The sequence below is a fragment of the Triturus cristatus genome, chromosome 11 (genome assembly GCF_964204655.1).
Source record: "Triturus cristatus chromosome 11, aTriCri1.1, whole genome shotgun sequence".
Taxonomy (NCBI): Eukaryota; Metazoa; Chordata; class Amphibia; order Caudata; family Salamandridae; genus Triturus; species Triturus cristatus.
The window spans coordinates 112,865,245-112,882,364 of NC_140594.1; the positions used below are offsets into that span (position 1 = coordinate 112,865,245).

Genomic DNA, 17,120 nt, shown 5'->3' on the forward strand with positions numbered 1-17,120 from the left:
GATCAGGGCCTGGATCCGACCCTCAAAGACATCATGAGGGCAATTTGTGAATTGAAAGGCACACTGGAGCCGAAACTCGACTCGGTCACCAAAGAAGTGAATCTCCTGCGGGCTGACTTCCGCAAGATGTCTGAAAAGGTGGCCACGGCAGAGGCGGACATAGGGTGCGTCCAAGCCAAAATGAAATGTCTGGAGGAGCAGGTGATAACTCTCACTAAGAATCAGGCGGACATCTACACCCAGCTCGAAGACCAAGCGGGAAGTGCCAAGCGCAACAATATCCGGGCGGTGGGGGTGCCAGAAGGCGTGGAGGGGCCAGCTGTGGACCTCTTTCTGGAAGATCTAATCCTGAATCATCTAAAGGCGAAACGTCTCTCGCAGTTTTTCTCGATAAAGCGGGCCCACATGGCGCTGGGGTATAAGCCCTGGCCGGGGGCCCCCCGCGCACCATCATTGCCCTGATCCTGAACTTCAGGGACCGGGACGCCATACTGCAGGCAGCGCGGATGCATGGCGACCTCAGGCATGAGAATGCTACGATCCGGTTCTTTCCCGACTTCACGCTGCATGTGCAACTCCAGCGGTGCTCGTTCAATGGGGTGAAACGAGCCCTTAGAGACCAGGGTGTGAAATACATGATGCTCTTCCTGGCCCAACTAAAAATCCTGGACAATGGAAAGGCGTACTTCTTCGACAGGCCGGAGGAGGCAAGCGACTGGCTGGAGAGCTGGCGCACCGTGAGCCACAAAGGAGGGCACAGGCGATCTACGACGGACAGGGATGGACAGGAGTTGGGCCAGGAAGCTGGGATCACGCCCAACGGCTAGAATCGTCAACTATGGACAGATGAGTAATCTTTGTGGCACCCTCTTGGGAGCTAAGACGGAGTCATGGCTCTGGGTGGGGGAGGGCGATGCCTCCATAGACAGGGGGAAATCCACGGTGGCACCCGGACTCTGGAGCATGAACTTTGGACTCTTGCTGGTGGGACATAAGCACGGCATAAGTGTCTGTTAACCTGTTTAGTGGGTAGGCGCAGACGCGGGGAGAAGTCCGTATGAGTAGGCTTGGCGGGGCATAGTTATGAGGCTGAAAACTCCGGTCAGCAGACAGTTTTCTCTTCACGCTGGAGGCTAGACCACGGCCCCCACATGAATGGGTGTTTGGGTTTTCTGTGGGCGACAGGCACTCTGCGAATCTGGGTAGTGGGAGGTTGGGGACTCACCAAGCAGGGATGTAAGGAGGGGGGAGTTTGGATTGTTGTTTGTTTCTGTTTACAGGGGGGGTATTAATGCTTGAGACTTCTATATCCAACAGAGAATGAGGGTGGTCGCGGAGAATATGGTAGAAAACGGGGGGGCCCCTTTGCTAACAGCGCGATACAGTACTGATGGGTGATCCGGCCACTGTGAAGTTCTGGTCCTGGAACGTGAACGGGCTGGGCAACAAGATCAAGCGTAAGCTGGTGCTGAAGTACCTTACGAGGCACTCCCCGGATGTCGTCCTTATACAGGAGTCGCACCTGCAGGGAAGCAGATGTAGAGCTCTAGATCGATTCGGCTATAAAATGGTAGTACACTCTGGGTTTACGTCAGGGGCCCGGGGAGTGGGTATCCTAGTACGTAAAACGCTGTCCCTGGTGATTAGGGCACTTGGACGGACTCTGTAGGGTGATCTGCTGCGGCAGCGGGAAGGTGGGAGGGGCACTTGTTGGTCTTTGGCTCCTGCTACGTGCTGCCGGGACTTCACTCGGTGGTCCTTCCACAGCTTAGTTAATTAATAATGTACCTTCCCTTGGGCACCCTTCTTCTTGGGGGTGACATAAATGCAGTAATGAACCCGTAAATGGATAGGTCAGGCTCTCGATCGGGCACACAAGGGGAATGTGGCCTTGCAGACTTCATTGGGGCGCTGGGCCTGATGGACCTATGGCGGGCCCATAACCCTTCACTGAGGCACTATGCGCCTTTTACTCGGCCAGACACGGATCCTACTCTAGACTGGACCATCTGTTCACTCACACGAACAGAGTGGGGGACTTCTCTAATGCCCATCACATGGCGCGGGGGATCTCGGACCATGCACCGGTATGCGTCACTCTTAACGGCCCGATTATCGACAGGGCAGCCTTCCCACGGATAGACCAATGGAGACTGCGAGATTGGCGATAAGCTTCTGGAGGGCTCCGAGCTGTGCTTTAAAGAACATAAGGAGATGGTACAATCGCAGGTCATGCTCTGGGAAGCGTACAAGACGGTACTGAGGGGCCAGGCACAGGCGTTAATTGGGGCACAAATAAAGGAAGAGACCTTGCAGTGCAGACAAATTGAGCAAGAGATCAGTCAGATGGAAAGCACAGCTGAGCTGACATCCTGTGCAGAGGCGCTGGATCTGCGGGCCCTTGTGGAAGGTGAGGCACGGCATACACGCTATCCACCCAACACCGTCTATATGATGTCAGGGATAAGGCCCTTAAACTCCTAGCGTGACTGGAGAGGTGTGACAGACAGGTCTTTGGTGGTGGGTATCAAGAGATGCTGACGGAGTGCTGTAGTCCACCAGTGCCGACATTGCGGAGGCCTTTGCGACACACTTCGAACGCGCCTATGCCCCGGTTAGCACAAGGTCAGAAACAGACTGTGAGGAATTTCTCAAGGACTTCAACTTGCCAATGGTGCCCTCCGAGGCCTATGACGTTCTGGAGGCGGACCCTGCGGTAGAAGAGCTGGGGAAAGCATTGGGTTCGCTACGGTCGGGCACGGCGTCCGGGCCTAATGGGCTCTCGGTAGAAATCTAGAAGAAGCAGGCAGCAATCATACTCTCCCCGCTCTTAGACATGTTACTGGAAGCGCGAGAGGAGGGGCATCTACCAGCGGACCAAATTGCAGCCACGATAGTAAGCCGGACGATCCATTTAGTTCCTATCCTGCTCGACTATGGAATAGTCTCCCTTTGGAGCTACGACAGGCTCAGGATCTGACACTTTTCCGTGGGCAGCTTAAAACCTGGCTGTTTCCCAGAATATAATCCCCTGCCCCCCCCCCCCCTCCTTTCTCTCCCCTTCATGATGTCTTTAGCGCCAGGATGCCCGTAGGGTTGCAGTGCGCTCTATAAATATTTTATACATACATACATACATACATACATCTCCCTTATCAATGTTGAAGCCAAGGTCCTGGCAAAGGTGCTGGCGGACAGGGTGCCGTCGGTAATTAAGGACCTGGTGCATGTGGACCAGTCAGGGTTTATGCCAGGGAGGAGCACTAGACACAATCTGCGGAGGCTTTATGGGGTGCTGCATATGACCAGTGGTAACATTTCTCAGCAGACGGCACTGATGTCGTTGGACGCCGCCATGGCTTTCGATAGTATTAAGGGGCCATATCTATTTATGGTCCTGCAGTGGCTGGCATTTGGTCCTTCCTTTTGTAGCTGGGTCAGATTCCTATAAGAAGGGCCTACGGCGCGAGTGCGGGTTAATGGGGCCATATCTAGATCTTTTAAGCTTCGGAGGGGCACTCGACAGGGGTGCCCCCTTTCCCCGCTCCTGTTTGCCCTGGCTTTGGAGCCTCTGGATCATTAGGTCAGGAGAGATCCTGAGATTTGGGGACTGAGGGCGCTGGAAGATTGGGAGGAGCGTATTTCCCTGTACGCGGACGATATTGTACTATATCTGGCACGGCAGTACTATTCCATAGCGTGAGTTCTTCATATTTTTTAGTTGTTCTGTAGCTATTCGGGTTACAATATTAATTGGTCAAAGTCAGTGATCTTTCATCTCTCGGGTCCCCCCCTAGGGTCCCGCGGCGGTGCGCGGCCCCGGTGGTGGTGGGGGGTTTTATGTACTTGGGGATCTACATTACCAGGGACCAGAAAGAATTCCTGACACGAAACTTGGGGCCCCAGATGAGTCATCTAACTGCCGATGTGAGCTACTGGCGCTCGCTCCCACTCTCTCTAATGGGACAGGCGGCTCTATTTAAGATGTTGATGCTACCACGGCTTCTCTATATACTACAGAACACTCCCTTTCGGATACCACAGACTATTTTCAAACGCATAGCACAGAAGTGCGGACTTTGCTGTGGGCGGGTGGGGCGCCGGGAGTAGCATTACGTAAGCTACATAGGGGAGCCTTTGATGGAGGGATTGCAGTTCCGGATGTGAGGTTGTACTATTGGGCCTCCCAGCTGCAGGTGATAAACGACTGGGTATACGTAGGGATGGATGAGCCAGCCTACAGAGTGGATAGAGCAACGATGCTGCAGGGCAATTGTGAATCCCTTTTGTACTCCCTGCAAACATGCCCGGACTGGCCGGAGCATACTAAAGTGGTGGTCCAATGTTGGATGGACGCAAACAAATTACTGGGCTGGGAGGTTGATGGGCAAAACCTCGCTTTGGACGGGTGATCCCCTCAAGGAGGTGGCAACTCTGTCGAGGTTCAGGGGCTGGCATATGATTGGGATTGAATATTTGGGAGATGTGTGGAAGGGGGACTCTCCCCGCTTGTTTGATTATCTGCAGAAGGAGTATGATATGCATGACTCGCAGCGATACACACATCTACGGCTTCTACACGCCCTACGCACTCACATAAAACAGGGGGTTTCCATCCCAGACTACTCTCCCCTTGAAGACAGGCTACTGCTGGACCCCATACGGGGGAAACCCACCTCCACGATTTACCGCAAACTAATTAACAATCTCCCGGATCCCTTAGTCGCTCTTAGGGAGGCCTGTGCTGGCGACTTGGGGGCTCTGGATGATGAGGATTGGCAGGAGGCGCTCAAAAGCCCTAGGGAGGTGGCCATGCACATTAGATTTAGATTGGTGCAGCTCAAGATCCTTCAACGCACTTACTACCCTCGTACTCAGCTGTACTCCTGGGGTCGGGCAGCTTCCGCGCAGTGCGCTAGGGGGTGCAGCGAGGAAGGTACCTTCATACACATACAATGGGAATGTCCTGAGGTTTTCATATCCTGGCTAAAGGTGACGGAAGTCATGTCAGAAGTGGTGGGCGAGCCTGTTCCACTAGATCCAAAATGGCTCCTCCTGATGATCTGAGGCGGTGCAACTTGGTCCAGATATGTGGGTATATGGATGGAATTGTCAGCGGGGTGGCAAAGCGTAATATTGCCAGGAACTGGGGGACCCCGGTACCCCCACAGATTGAGGAATGGAAACGTGATCTTGATTGGTGCCAGAGAGCAGAAGAAACTGTGTATAAGAGTAGGGGGTGTGTTAAGAAATGGGAAAGGGTGTGGATGCCGTGGAGGCGATACAGAGGGTTGTGGGAGGTGGAATAGTACAATGATGAGGGTCAACGGGCGGGCGGGCGGGCCTGCCTGTACCGAGAATGTATTGGTTATGATTCTCCATACATGACAGTTAATGCACTCATGACACAGTATTTATGTGATGTGATTTCTTGAGCCTTTGTTAATAAAAAGATTTATAAAAAAAAATATATATATATTCATATAAAGAAGTGTTCTGGGGTCCCTGCTGCGGGACTATTCTACATTCATGACTGAATGAGACTCATACAGGGCAATTTTCCTATGTCACTCAAAAAAGCACATTACCCCCTTTAAAATGGTGATAAAACGATTACAGGTGATTCAAAATGCCGCCGCCAGGCTGGTACTAGGTCTCCCCAAACGGTCATCCTCGACTGATGCCCTAAAAACCCTCCACTGGCTACCAATTCATAAAAGGATCTTATTCAAGATCCTAACCATCACCTATAAAGCCACCACTGGTAGTGGGCCACACTATATGAGAAATCATCTTAGACCGTACAAAACTAAACGAACTTTGCGGTCTTCCAATGAGAGCTTGCTCATCAACCCCCACTTCAAACTGAAACCCTGAGGAGGAAAAACCATAGCCACACTAGGAGCAAAAGCTTGGAATCACCTGCCCACCCAGCTAAGACACACCAACAACGAGCCCATGTTCAGAAAGCTATTAAAATCTTGGATCTTCAGCACCTCAGATCAGGAAATCTTAGCACTAATCTGATCCCTCTGCATTCATCCTTTCTGCACTTTCCCCTTTTTCCCTCCTATCTTCCCCTCAGTCTCTGTCACATAGCGCCAAGATGCTCCTTGGAGTGAACGCTGCGCTCTATAAATACCTATTTCATTCATTCATTCATTTATGCTAAATACATCGAGTTTATACTTCGAAAGGTGCAATATGACTATCGACCTATTTAACTTATCTTTCCTATGTTTGAGAGGGACCTCTGTAACCCAAAGGTAGTGTCAATGTTTGTTTCCAATCGATATCAGTAGATTTGGCTTTTTTGTATAATTTAATAAAAGTAATATGTATATATTTTGTTTTAAGTATTTGTACGCTAACTTATTTTCTGTTGACCATCACTATCCTTTGCAGCACTTTCCAAAAGCAACAGTTCGATAATTCAATTTTCAATGGTTCCACTCCATATGCATAATTCTTCTTGTGAGCTCTAAACGTTCATTTTCTCAAAAGCACCCAATTTAATTTCTTTTTTTCATTTAGAAATGCACTCCTTCAATTGTCCATATAATCACCTGACAGGCTCCAATTCTCAAATACAAATATACTTAACATGCATGCACTTGAAACAGGTAAACTATATTTATCTGTGTTAAACTTATTTTCCTTCTATGCCACTCCACTTCCTAATATTTACCTCTTAAACTCTTCAAGAGGGCTGGTTGTTTGAGAATGAGCTGATGGCGAAACTGGCTCTGGTTTCAAGCTGTTAGTGAAGGCGTGAAGATGCTTCACAAGCAGGCGCACAACCAACACATGCTCCTCAGTAGGGTTGAAGGATTCCTGGTGGTAGAGTTGGAAAACGGGGAGAATACATATTTCTCAGTTAGAGTTATTAGTATCTCTGCACCATACTAAAGTAGCTCTTTAGTCTTCGAGGTCAGCAAAGCAAAGAGGAAAAATTAGCGGTAATTAAAGTAAATTTGACGTAGGTAATGGGAATTGTCAGTGTAGTAAATATGTGGGATAATGTTCAAATAACTACTCTGTTTTTCTTACATACACTCTAATTACAACATTACAGTGAAGAAGTACAGAGTAGAGTTTCCACACTCGTTGCTAGTGTAATTAAATGGATTTGAGCAGCCTTCTGAACAACAACCTATGTCTGCGTGTACTGCATCTATTTCATTAACAAAAACAAAAATCAATACAAGGGATAACTCTGTTGCCTAAGACACCTGTTAAAAGCATCTTTGTTAGCAAAAGAACAGCTCTTACCTCTAGGGTGCTGGTCTGTTAAATTTGTACAACGTGATTGGGACCTCTACTATCAAACATGGAGGCATGTAAGGTCAGTGTATCCTGTGGGGCACTACTACCCAAAGTAAGAAAATTAAAAAACTTTGCATGCTAAGTTGCGCTGATGCCGTCTGAATTGTAAGCATGTAAAATATCTGAAACAAGACACAACTGAATTGTCTGTGGTGTGGGCCAGTAAAATATGTGCATCCCGAGACATAGTCCTGTCTACGGTTAGTGTACAGAAACAATTGTGTAAGATGGAGGGTTAGAGACTAGATATAGGGCTGCTGCCTATATTGTGGGTTTAAAGCGTTGGGAAGAAACGAGATAGAAGTCAGTTTGTGGCTAGAGAGTTAAGTCTAAAAGATCTCTACAACCAAATAGACCGATCTACTATTGGATTATGAAGGATCGGTGCAATCTGAGAAATAGTTTATATGTAGAAGTAATTAGTTAAAAATTTCATGACAGTTTACTTTTAATGGACGAGCCTACGCAATCTTTGTTCTTAACAGAAATCAGCAACGGTACAGACTATAATATAAGCATAAGCTGAATAATACTTTTACCATCTGTTAAGGAGAAAACCCTCTATGGGTACATAGTCAAAAAGCTCAAGTAAGTTATCAGAAACGGGCCTCAAACAGCAGAACCATTAGTATGGCTATGCATGTTATTCAGACAGACTGAATACTTCTTTAAAATTAAACCTCTTCTAGTTCTACAAAGTGTTAATGGTATCAAATAATTGAATACTTTAGAGTATGCAGGTCTGATTACCTCCAAAAGTGCTGGGAAGGAGAAACTTATAAAGGTAGCAAAAAAAAAAAACAATTTCTGAAGAAGTTGAAAGTTGATTTGAAAAAGCGGTGGATGGAGGAAGGAAACTGAATAGCAGGGATTGATAGCAGTTTTGTGTTTGTGTGGTTTACACCCACGGATGTACAAATTAAAGTGCAATGTAGGTAAAGTTGAGTTACAGGGAACAGAAATCTTATTAGATATTGGAATCATGATTTAAAAAAAGCTAAAGTATGTAGATTGAGCTAGCTGAGAACAAGGACTGGATAAAAAAATTAAAAAAGGGACTGGTACTCCAAACCACCAGATATATCAAATCTGTTTCCGTCAATGAGTATGGTGCATGAATGTCCAGTCGGTATAATGTGAAGCCAATCTCCTTTGTCCAAGGTGTGAGGCGGTTTGAACTTTTCTTACTGACCCAGTTAAAGCTGTGAGCCTACACTGCATCTCCGAAAGGATAGTTCTCTTCTAAACACTGGGGGCCTACAAAATATGTAACTCGTGGAAATAGCGGATTAATATCAGGAGAAAACTCTGTTTTCAAAAGGTGTGAGTTTACAATACGTACTATCCAAGCGAGCAGTGTGTTGGTCAATAACTTTAATCTGGGCAATCTAAGGCATAGGCTCAGCCATGGGCTTTGTAAATGACAGACACAGGGCAATCCTGACGCTTTAAATTCAAACCGAGCAAGAAAGGCGGTAGTAGGTCCTATTCCACAAGCAGATAGAGCAAAGTCTGAAAAATCTGCAACAATTTCAGTAAATGTAAAAATGCAAAACAATCATTAAAATTTCATTGGAAGCAAGCATAAGGAAAAGGTAGACAAAAGGTCTAGGCAGAAGTGAAGCAGGCTCAACTCATATCCAGAAAGCACTTTAAAGCAGGCAGTTCAATACCAATTCATCTAATCCACCCACAAGTATTTTCAGGAGCCATCAAAGCCATATCCATAGATTTCAAGAGGAAGGACTGAAAACTGACAGAAACTTATGGCAATCTGCACCAGCGTTGGAACCACTGATAAACAATACAGCAGTGTTAGAATTGTGTGGTCTATTGCAATAGAGAACAGTATAAGAGCTGCACTAGGTCGATGCAAAGAGATGCAAAGCTCATAACAGTCACTGGAAAATTGAGATCATGTAGTCACTAGCAAAGCAAAGCTAAAGCAAACCAAGGCAATAAGATTCTGCAGTCATTAGAGAATCAGGAACATACAGCACTATAGCAGTCATGAGTGCTTGCATCGCATAGCCAAGCAGAGGTCCATAGTAAAACAGCCAGATGGTTCAGTAGAAGAGAACAATCCGAGAGCAGCAAGCAGAAAAAAAAAAAGGACAACAGGATCCAGGGATGGATTAATTTCACATGCAAGAGTCACAAAAACACAACTGTTCAACTCAATAGGCTGGCTAATGTTGTGCCAAAGGAACAGTGGTGCTATGCAACTGGCAAAGAAGTACTGGCCTGCAGTGTGGTACCGGCAGAGGGTTTCACTGGTGCATGCTATTGTGGCTGCCTTGCAGCACTGATACCTTCTCCACCAGTAAGTGGCTCATACGGACATGAACCTATGCATCTTGTTAGTCATTACCTTTGCTCTTTATAACTGGCAAAAGATTTGGAAAATGATTACTCTTCTTCCAAGGTTAATCTATTCCATACCAGAAAACAAACTGTAAACAACAACTCACATATTATTAGGCATTGTGCCAAATAATACAAGAACAAAACCTTAACACACACAAGCATAAAGTAACATCCACCATGCACAAATATTTAGGCAACTGCTGACATTATCACCATGCAGGCTACCTCTCCCCCAAAATCTGAAAAAAGGCAGACAATTTTGTTCTCCTTCTCATGCATTTGTGGCAACCGAGAATAAATGTGACAGAAGAATCTATGTAAGCACAAACTTGCAATGCAATGCCTTACAGGTGTGTGGTACGAGCTAAGACAGAAGAACAGATGTTACAATAATTTCAACCCCAGCCAACAGCATAATAGCGTTCAGTAGCAGACATAAATAAAATGACAATTATGACAATTACACAGAATCTGTTGCTGCATCGCCTTTAAAAGTGGTGACCTAAAGCCCAGTTTGAGGTTACTAACCATTTTTCTCAGCGGCTTCTAGGCTAAGCAACAGCCATCAGTTTGTACAAATGTGCAGACCTGAGACAGAGGGCTTAATGAAATGGTAATCAATGTGCCAAGTGGACAGAACCTCTCTGGTAAGTTCACTGATTTGTGCAAAGCGCCATGGAAAATTAATCTCATTCACACATAGCTGTATGAAAAAACCTACCAGCCTTGCGTCTAACAGCTGCAATTCCAGAGTTCATGCATCAAGTTTGATTGAACAGCAAAAGTCCTTTTTGACAGACCAGCTACCATTAAGCGCAATGCAGATCACAGCACAGGTAGACCAGCTACCATTAAGCGCAATGCAGATCACAGCACAGGTTCTGCTCTCCCTTGTTTCAATGATATACCATTGACCCTGCACTTCTCTTTATGCTGAGTTTTCTTGACAAAGCAATCTCTGATCCACACCTATATTCTTGTCTACAGCACATCCTGAAATAGGGTCCTTCAATGCCACTGCCACCCCAACACCCTCAAATTTCCTCCTATGTCTGTAATGAAGAAGACCCAAAGTACTCTGAAAGGACTAAGCCTTTTGCATGCAGGTTTGGATCAGAGCGTACACACACTGCAGGCCATGGGATGGAGCGATGGGACAAAACAAAATGAAAACACAAATGGAATGATGTAATACTTGGTATGCACGGAGGGCTGGGTAGCCAGGCTGGCCAAGACTACCATGGTGTACATTGGAGACACTGAGGCGGTAGTGAAGAATCTCCAGCTGAGAGACAAACAGAAACCAGGGGAAGGGTGGGGAGAGAAGGAAATGGGGAGAAAAAAAAAGAGCAAAAGAGAAAAAGATATTGAGAATGAGGCTACGGATGGGAGAAAAACAAAAGAACAATGACAACATATGGCAACATAAGATAGAAGTCATATCCACTGGCCGACACACATACATATATGCTCCCCACTTCGGACGTCTTTAACTAGGATGATCCGGACAGCTCTGCATTTGGCTGGAACCTGTCAATCCATTTGCTGTGAAGTTTCATGTTAAAAGGTTTCTTTTCCTAGAGAGAAAGGGTTTCAGCTGGAGAAAAAAGCCTGAAGAAACCCTGCAGGCTTTTCTCTCCAGGATCTGATATTGGGACGATATTGGCTCCCTCGAGTGAAGTGCTTTACTCCATGGTTTAACATTTAAATTTAGTAAATAGGATTCCAATAAGGTGTGTCGTTCTAGGATGGATAAACACACACATACACACACCCCAAGACACATCGGAAACTGAAGTCCTAACGGCTCCGTTAATGGATATTTGTATCAAATGCTGTGGGGCTTGGCTTGAAATGTAATAGCTACAGCTGTGAAAAGGAATAAACTGTAGGCCTAGGAATGAAACAGTTCACAAGCTTTGTGCTATAGTCAGGGTCAACCTACAGTATAGGGACTTTCAGACCAATCTCCTTGTTGGAGAACCAACACACAGTCCAGCACGTCCAAGTCCCTAACTAAACCCACAACACCAATGCCAGTTTCCTTAGCAACCTCCCCCACCCCAAAACCATTTTGACACTACTTCTGTCGGTCTCCAACTGGTACTGATGACTCATCCAATCAGCACAATCAATGCGAACACATTTCTGGCATGGTCTGTTAATTTTCTTGGGTCTGGCACGCTTCAAATGAGAAGAGGGGTGGTATTAACATACATTTTCCTTGCCACAAACTTTGCGAGGACTGTTCTCTGAAGCACAGAATGATGTCTGTGCTGCTAATAAAAGAGGGAAGAGGATGGGCTCCTTATGCTCACTGGTCCATTTCTGGGGCCTGGTTTCCCCTAGGTGTGTGGTTGGGCCACCTGACTATAAAACAGTTACTCCAAACATTTCTCTTTAGACTGCCTGCCTCTCCTATCACAATAACTTACTCCTCCACCCCTCCACAATATAGGCAATTTTGTCATTTTTTTTTAAAGAGTTTTATATAGCGCAAACTAGACCCGAAGATATTAGGGATCAGAGGGCTTTACATGAGCACCAGTTTCGTTACACAAGGGCATATTAATTTTTTTTTGTTAGGCACAGGGAGATGAAGTGATTTGCCCAGAATCACAGGATGTTAAGCGTCGTTGACAAGACTCGAACCTGGTTCCCCAGCTTCGAGGTCGACCGTTCTAGCTACATCCTATCAAGTAATTTTTAACTCATTTTCTGAAACTGTAAATATAGCAGCACCTATTTGCTCAGTTTACAACTCCACCAATGAATAATCTTTCTAGAAGGGGTAAGTAAACAACAGGGAAGCACCAAAGTACAGTTGTTTGAAACTCAAAACAGGTAGAATAATAATGTACTGTTTAGGCAGCGCACAGAATGCTCAGAAATTGAATGATTTGAAGGCATGAAACGAACGTAAAACCAGCCAGCATGCTTTCTTTCCTTGACTACTGGACAAAGTTGACAGGTTTATTCCCTCTCTCAGTACTATTGGTCCGATGTGACTGCGCTAGGGTTACTGGAGTAGAACCACTGAATGCGAAAATAGGCAACATATTTTAGGACACCTTACAGGTCAGAAGTAGGAACCGCTACTGGAATATTTAAAACAAAGGTATGAATTAAATATGCTTTCCAAATATTGTTAGTAAGAGTAGTAGGAAAACATTGCGTATTTAAACAAATAAACAACATATACAATTATCTGAACCTCCAAAGAGAATAGAAAGAACAAAATTAATTCCAGTCTAGCGAACTAAAAACCAAATTGATTACAAAATAATACAAAAATATACAAACTGATCATTGATTAAAGATGTATGCAGTAAGAAAGAATGAACACTAAAAACTGTGACAAAATGGCTAATACGTGATCAATTTAGTGTTCAAGACAGCAAACAACACAATTTAATACAAAAGGTAACATGACTTCAAAAATTCCAATAGAATACCATTTTCTGTTTCCTAACTTTACATTAATAAGAACATAATAAAAACGTAAATAGACAGTAGCAAACATTAATCCTTGAGGCTGGAAAGAGAAGGAAAACGTTACTTACCCATTAAGCATCTATTCGTTGCATGTAGTGCTGTAAATTCACATGCTTAGCATAAGTCCGCCATGTAGTGGTTGGCTCGGATGTGTGCAAGATGTTTTCCTTTGAAGAAAGTATTTCGAGTCACCATAGTGCGTTGCCCTTGGATTGTGGGTGTGGGGACCTGGAGGCGAAGTTTGGGCATTTGGCATTTTCTGCTGTGGTGAAGAGGGCTATTTGTGGTTGTCCCCAACGTTGAAGTATTAGAGGAGGACTTGTGTGTGCAGTTCCCACTAGTGGAATTGTTGGTGCCTCCTGCTGAGCACAGCCACAGAGTCATTGTCGACTGCCAGGAGATACTCCACTAACAGGTGAATGTTGTATCAGAGAGCCCACTTACAAATGGTGTGCTAAATTGGAAAGCTGTGAGGACTTGTTGCCCCCTTGGTATTGGAAATAATACATGGCTGTTATGTTATCTGTTTTGATGACCCCGAATGAGAACACTTTGAACTGGAAATGCGATCTTCAGATGTTTGCTGTTTCTCCAGTTCTTCTCGAGGCGCCTGCAGGTGCGTCTGTATTCTTGGAGATCGGCGGTGAACCATGTGGTCTTCTTGGGGCGCTGTCTGTCAGGGTTACGTAGGGGTGCAAGCTTGTCTGCGCAGTTGGAGATCCATTTGTGGAGTTCCTTGGCTGTGAGGTTGGTGTTGGTCGGGGGGGTGGTGGTGGTGTTGAGTTGCTCCAGTATCTTCATGGGGGGCGCGGTGCAGGTTTAGGCGGCGTAGGTTTGTCAATGTGGAAATGTACGCAGTGGTGGTCTGACCATAGGGGTTGCGTGGTGTGGCTGAAAAGGATGTTACCTCCTGCGAAGATGGGGTCCAGGGTGTGTTTCCTTCCTTGTGGGTAGGTATGGTGACGAGCTGTTTCAGTCCGATGTTGGAGAGGTTGTTCAGGAGAGTGGCGGAGTTGGGGGTCGCTGGAGTTGTCGAGGTGGAAGTTCAGGTCTCTGATGAGTATGTAATGCATGGAGGTGATGGCCTGAGGGGCAATGAGGTCGGCAATGGTGGTGGTGAACGGAGCACGAGGTCCGGGGGGTCTGTAGGCGAGGGTGCTGCGAAGTGTGGTTCTAGGGCTGGTCTGGATCTGGAAGTGCAGGTGTTCAGTGGTGGAGAAGGAGTCGCTGGTGGTGGTGGTGGAGAGTCGGAGGGAGCTCTTGTGTGTGATGGCGAGTCCTCCCCCTAGGCGGTTGGGGCGGTTCTTCTTCTGGATCTTGTGTCTGTCAGCGATGGAGATGTCGGGGGATGAGGAGGCGTTTGTCCAGGTTTCTGTGAAGAAGGCGACGTCTGGTGAGAGGGTGTCGAGGAGGTTCCAGATCTCTACGGCGTGTCTGTGCGGGGAGCGCACGTTGAGGATCAATTCAGGGCTTCGGTGGTGTTGGCATTCGGTGGGGGGTGTAGCAATGGGGGTGCATGTGGTGGTGCAGGTATGGCGGCAGTGACGGCAAGAGACCTGTCCGTGGGTGGTGCTCGGCATGGCCCGCTGGCAGTTGTTCCTTCCGGGATCGAGTGCGAGGAGGGTGGCTGCGTCGTAGTGATGGATGGTGGGAGATGGGAGGGTTCCTGGCGCTGGCTGTGGTCGGGAGCTGACGGACTTGCCTTAGGCGCGCAAGCGGTGCGCCCACGTAGTGGCCAGCATTAAATAGGGCAGGGGGAGGGAAGCACAGCTGGGAGGTGGGCGCGAGAACGGCAGGGAAGAGGGGGGGCAGCGGTGGGAAAAAGGACAGCGAGAACAGGCAGGGATGACAAGGAGGGCACAGGCGCAAAAAACAACCAAGGGCAGAAAGAGGAGAATACAGACAAAATCAGGCACATAAATTACAGTGAAAAAACAGTAAGACAGTAAAAAAAGCAGTAAAGACAGGAAAAGACATCACAACAGAAAACGGGCTCAACAAAGGCAGACAGAAGTGGAGCAGCAGAAGAGCAAGGCTCTCCCACTGGACCACCGGGGATGAGGCGCAGACAGGAGCCTGTGGGAGGAGGAAGGCCTCAAACACCTACCAGGAGAGAGGTGTCCTGAGGATGCCAACTCAATTTTTAGTCTCCAATTTCAAATTCCTTCATATTTACAGAACGTTTTAAAAATGTCAGTTTTACATTTTGCTTCTTTATATACGTTATTAATTTGTTAAAATGATTTTGTTTTGTTGGCAGTCATGGAATCCTGAGTATGCGTCGCAGACCACAGGGATCTCTGGACCACAGGTTAGGTCCCAGGTTAGTCTATATGATTTCATTCTCTCCTGCAGTCCTATGCTCAGTTAGGGGCATGTTTCTTTCATAGGGAAGAGCTGCTATATTCTGGTGCTAGGTCTGTGTACATGTGCAACTGAAGTAAAAGGGCTTCAGCTCTCATTTTTTGAGTAGCAGTGCCACCACAAGTCCTTGTGTGCGTGCTGTGCTAGGGACAACAATGTATTTGTTTAACTAACTGAAGTATTTTGAGAAAGAGCAATGTTGAGTTCTACTTAAGCTCTGCCGAAGGCGGAGATGATTCAACAAGGAATAACTTCTCTCTGGCAATTACAGAAACAGGTGACTCAACTGGGAGCAAGAACGCCCATGTATATTACAAATTTTGTTGGTTCTTACAGCCCACGTTTCCACCACCTCCAATTTCAGAGATCCTGAATTTCTTTTTTGTGGTTTTGTCTTCATCACCCACATAAATTATCAGGGACCACATGAAATGAGAAACAAGTCACAGAGAACAAAATTTAGGCTATTAAAATGCAATCTATCCACCAAAATGAAGCCACAGACTAGTATAAATTAATATATAAAGGAAATTGCATAACAGAAAAAAGGAAGGTGTGTATCAGCAGAAGTACCACAAAGTGCACTAACATGTATTAATACAACAGATGATGCTTTGTAGTCTAAAATCACGGTGTCCTCTATATCACAAAAGTGGTTGCGATGTTAATGAAATCCTTGAGGTTTTGATAAATTGGTGAAGTAGTTGGAATTCAGTTTCATCGTGGTATAAAAGAAAGATTACTTACGTTTAAGTCCTAGTTCTGCGTCATAAGAATCTTCATGGAAGTCAAACACTAGAATAACTCCCCACTGCATGCATGGACACCAGAGAATTTCTCATCGATGTTTTGCCCATTGAAATACCACAGGGTGTTAGTGTCCATCTGTCTTCATAATAACGAACAAACTCTGTAACTTCCTATCAGTGGCTCAATTATTTCCTGTACATCCTTAGCTGAACCTTAAAGAACAGTTTCAAGTTTGCACAAAAAAAATCTAATGTTGAAAGAGGGTGTGAAAATATATAAGAGAGAAGGAAGAAAATGCAGCCGGATAGGCTTACATTGAAAGGTGAGAAACGGGTACTGTATCTTTAAGCATGTTGCACTGCACAAGCAATTTCCTCACAGAGCCAGTTTTCTTTTTTAAAGGATACATCAGTGATAGATTTCATTTCAAATTTGTTTTCCAGGACCCAACCATACTAGGAGGGGGGAGGTTTTTGAGTCGTTTCGGACTGTAATGAGGACTCCTATGATGCAGAACTAGGACTACAAGTAAAGCAACCTTTTATTCTGCATAATAGGATCTTCATTGATAGTCATAAACTTTAAAAAGAGTAGCAAGCTAATTTTATCAACCAGACTTTGGCTGCTGTGCAGAAGTAAGAAAATAGAAACACCATTAGTCTTAAGAATGGTTTGGCAACAATAGATTCCCTATGTAAAGAAATTTATCAGGGTTTTTCTGGGCCATTCTAGCCTTGAAAATCTGAATCCAAGCAATAGTATCTGGTGAATGTAAGGACTGATTTCCATGTAGCTCCTTTACATATGTCAGCAATTGA

At 45.8% G+C, this 17,120-nt stretch overlaps 1 protein-coding gene across 8 annotated transcripts in view; it reads right to left on the reverse strand.

Annotated features, from left to right (window-relative positions):
- Positions 1–17,120, reverse strand: part of SMPD4 (sphingomyelin phosphodiesterase 4) — a 431,863-nt gene that overhangs the window by 230,325 nt on the left and 184,418 nt on the right. For 5 of the 8 annotated variants that reach the window (XM_085636344.1, XM_085636343.1, XM_085636347.1 and 2 more), the window contains 2 exons: positions 10,889–10,978; positions 6,689–6,834 (listed from right to left, as the gene is read on the reverse strand). In XM_085636344.1, coding sequence (XP_085492470.1) covers positions 6,689–6,834; positions 10,889–10,978 — 236 coding nt within the window. The remainder of the gene's footprint in view (positions 1–6,688; positions 6,835–10,888; positions 10,979–17,120) is intronic. The other 3 variants (XM_085636345.1, XM_085636342.1, XM_085636341.1) reach the window with 1 other exon arrangement.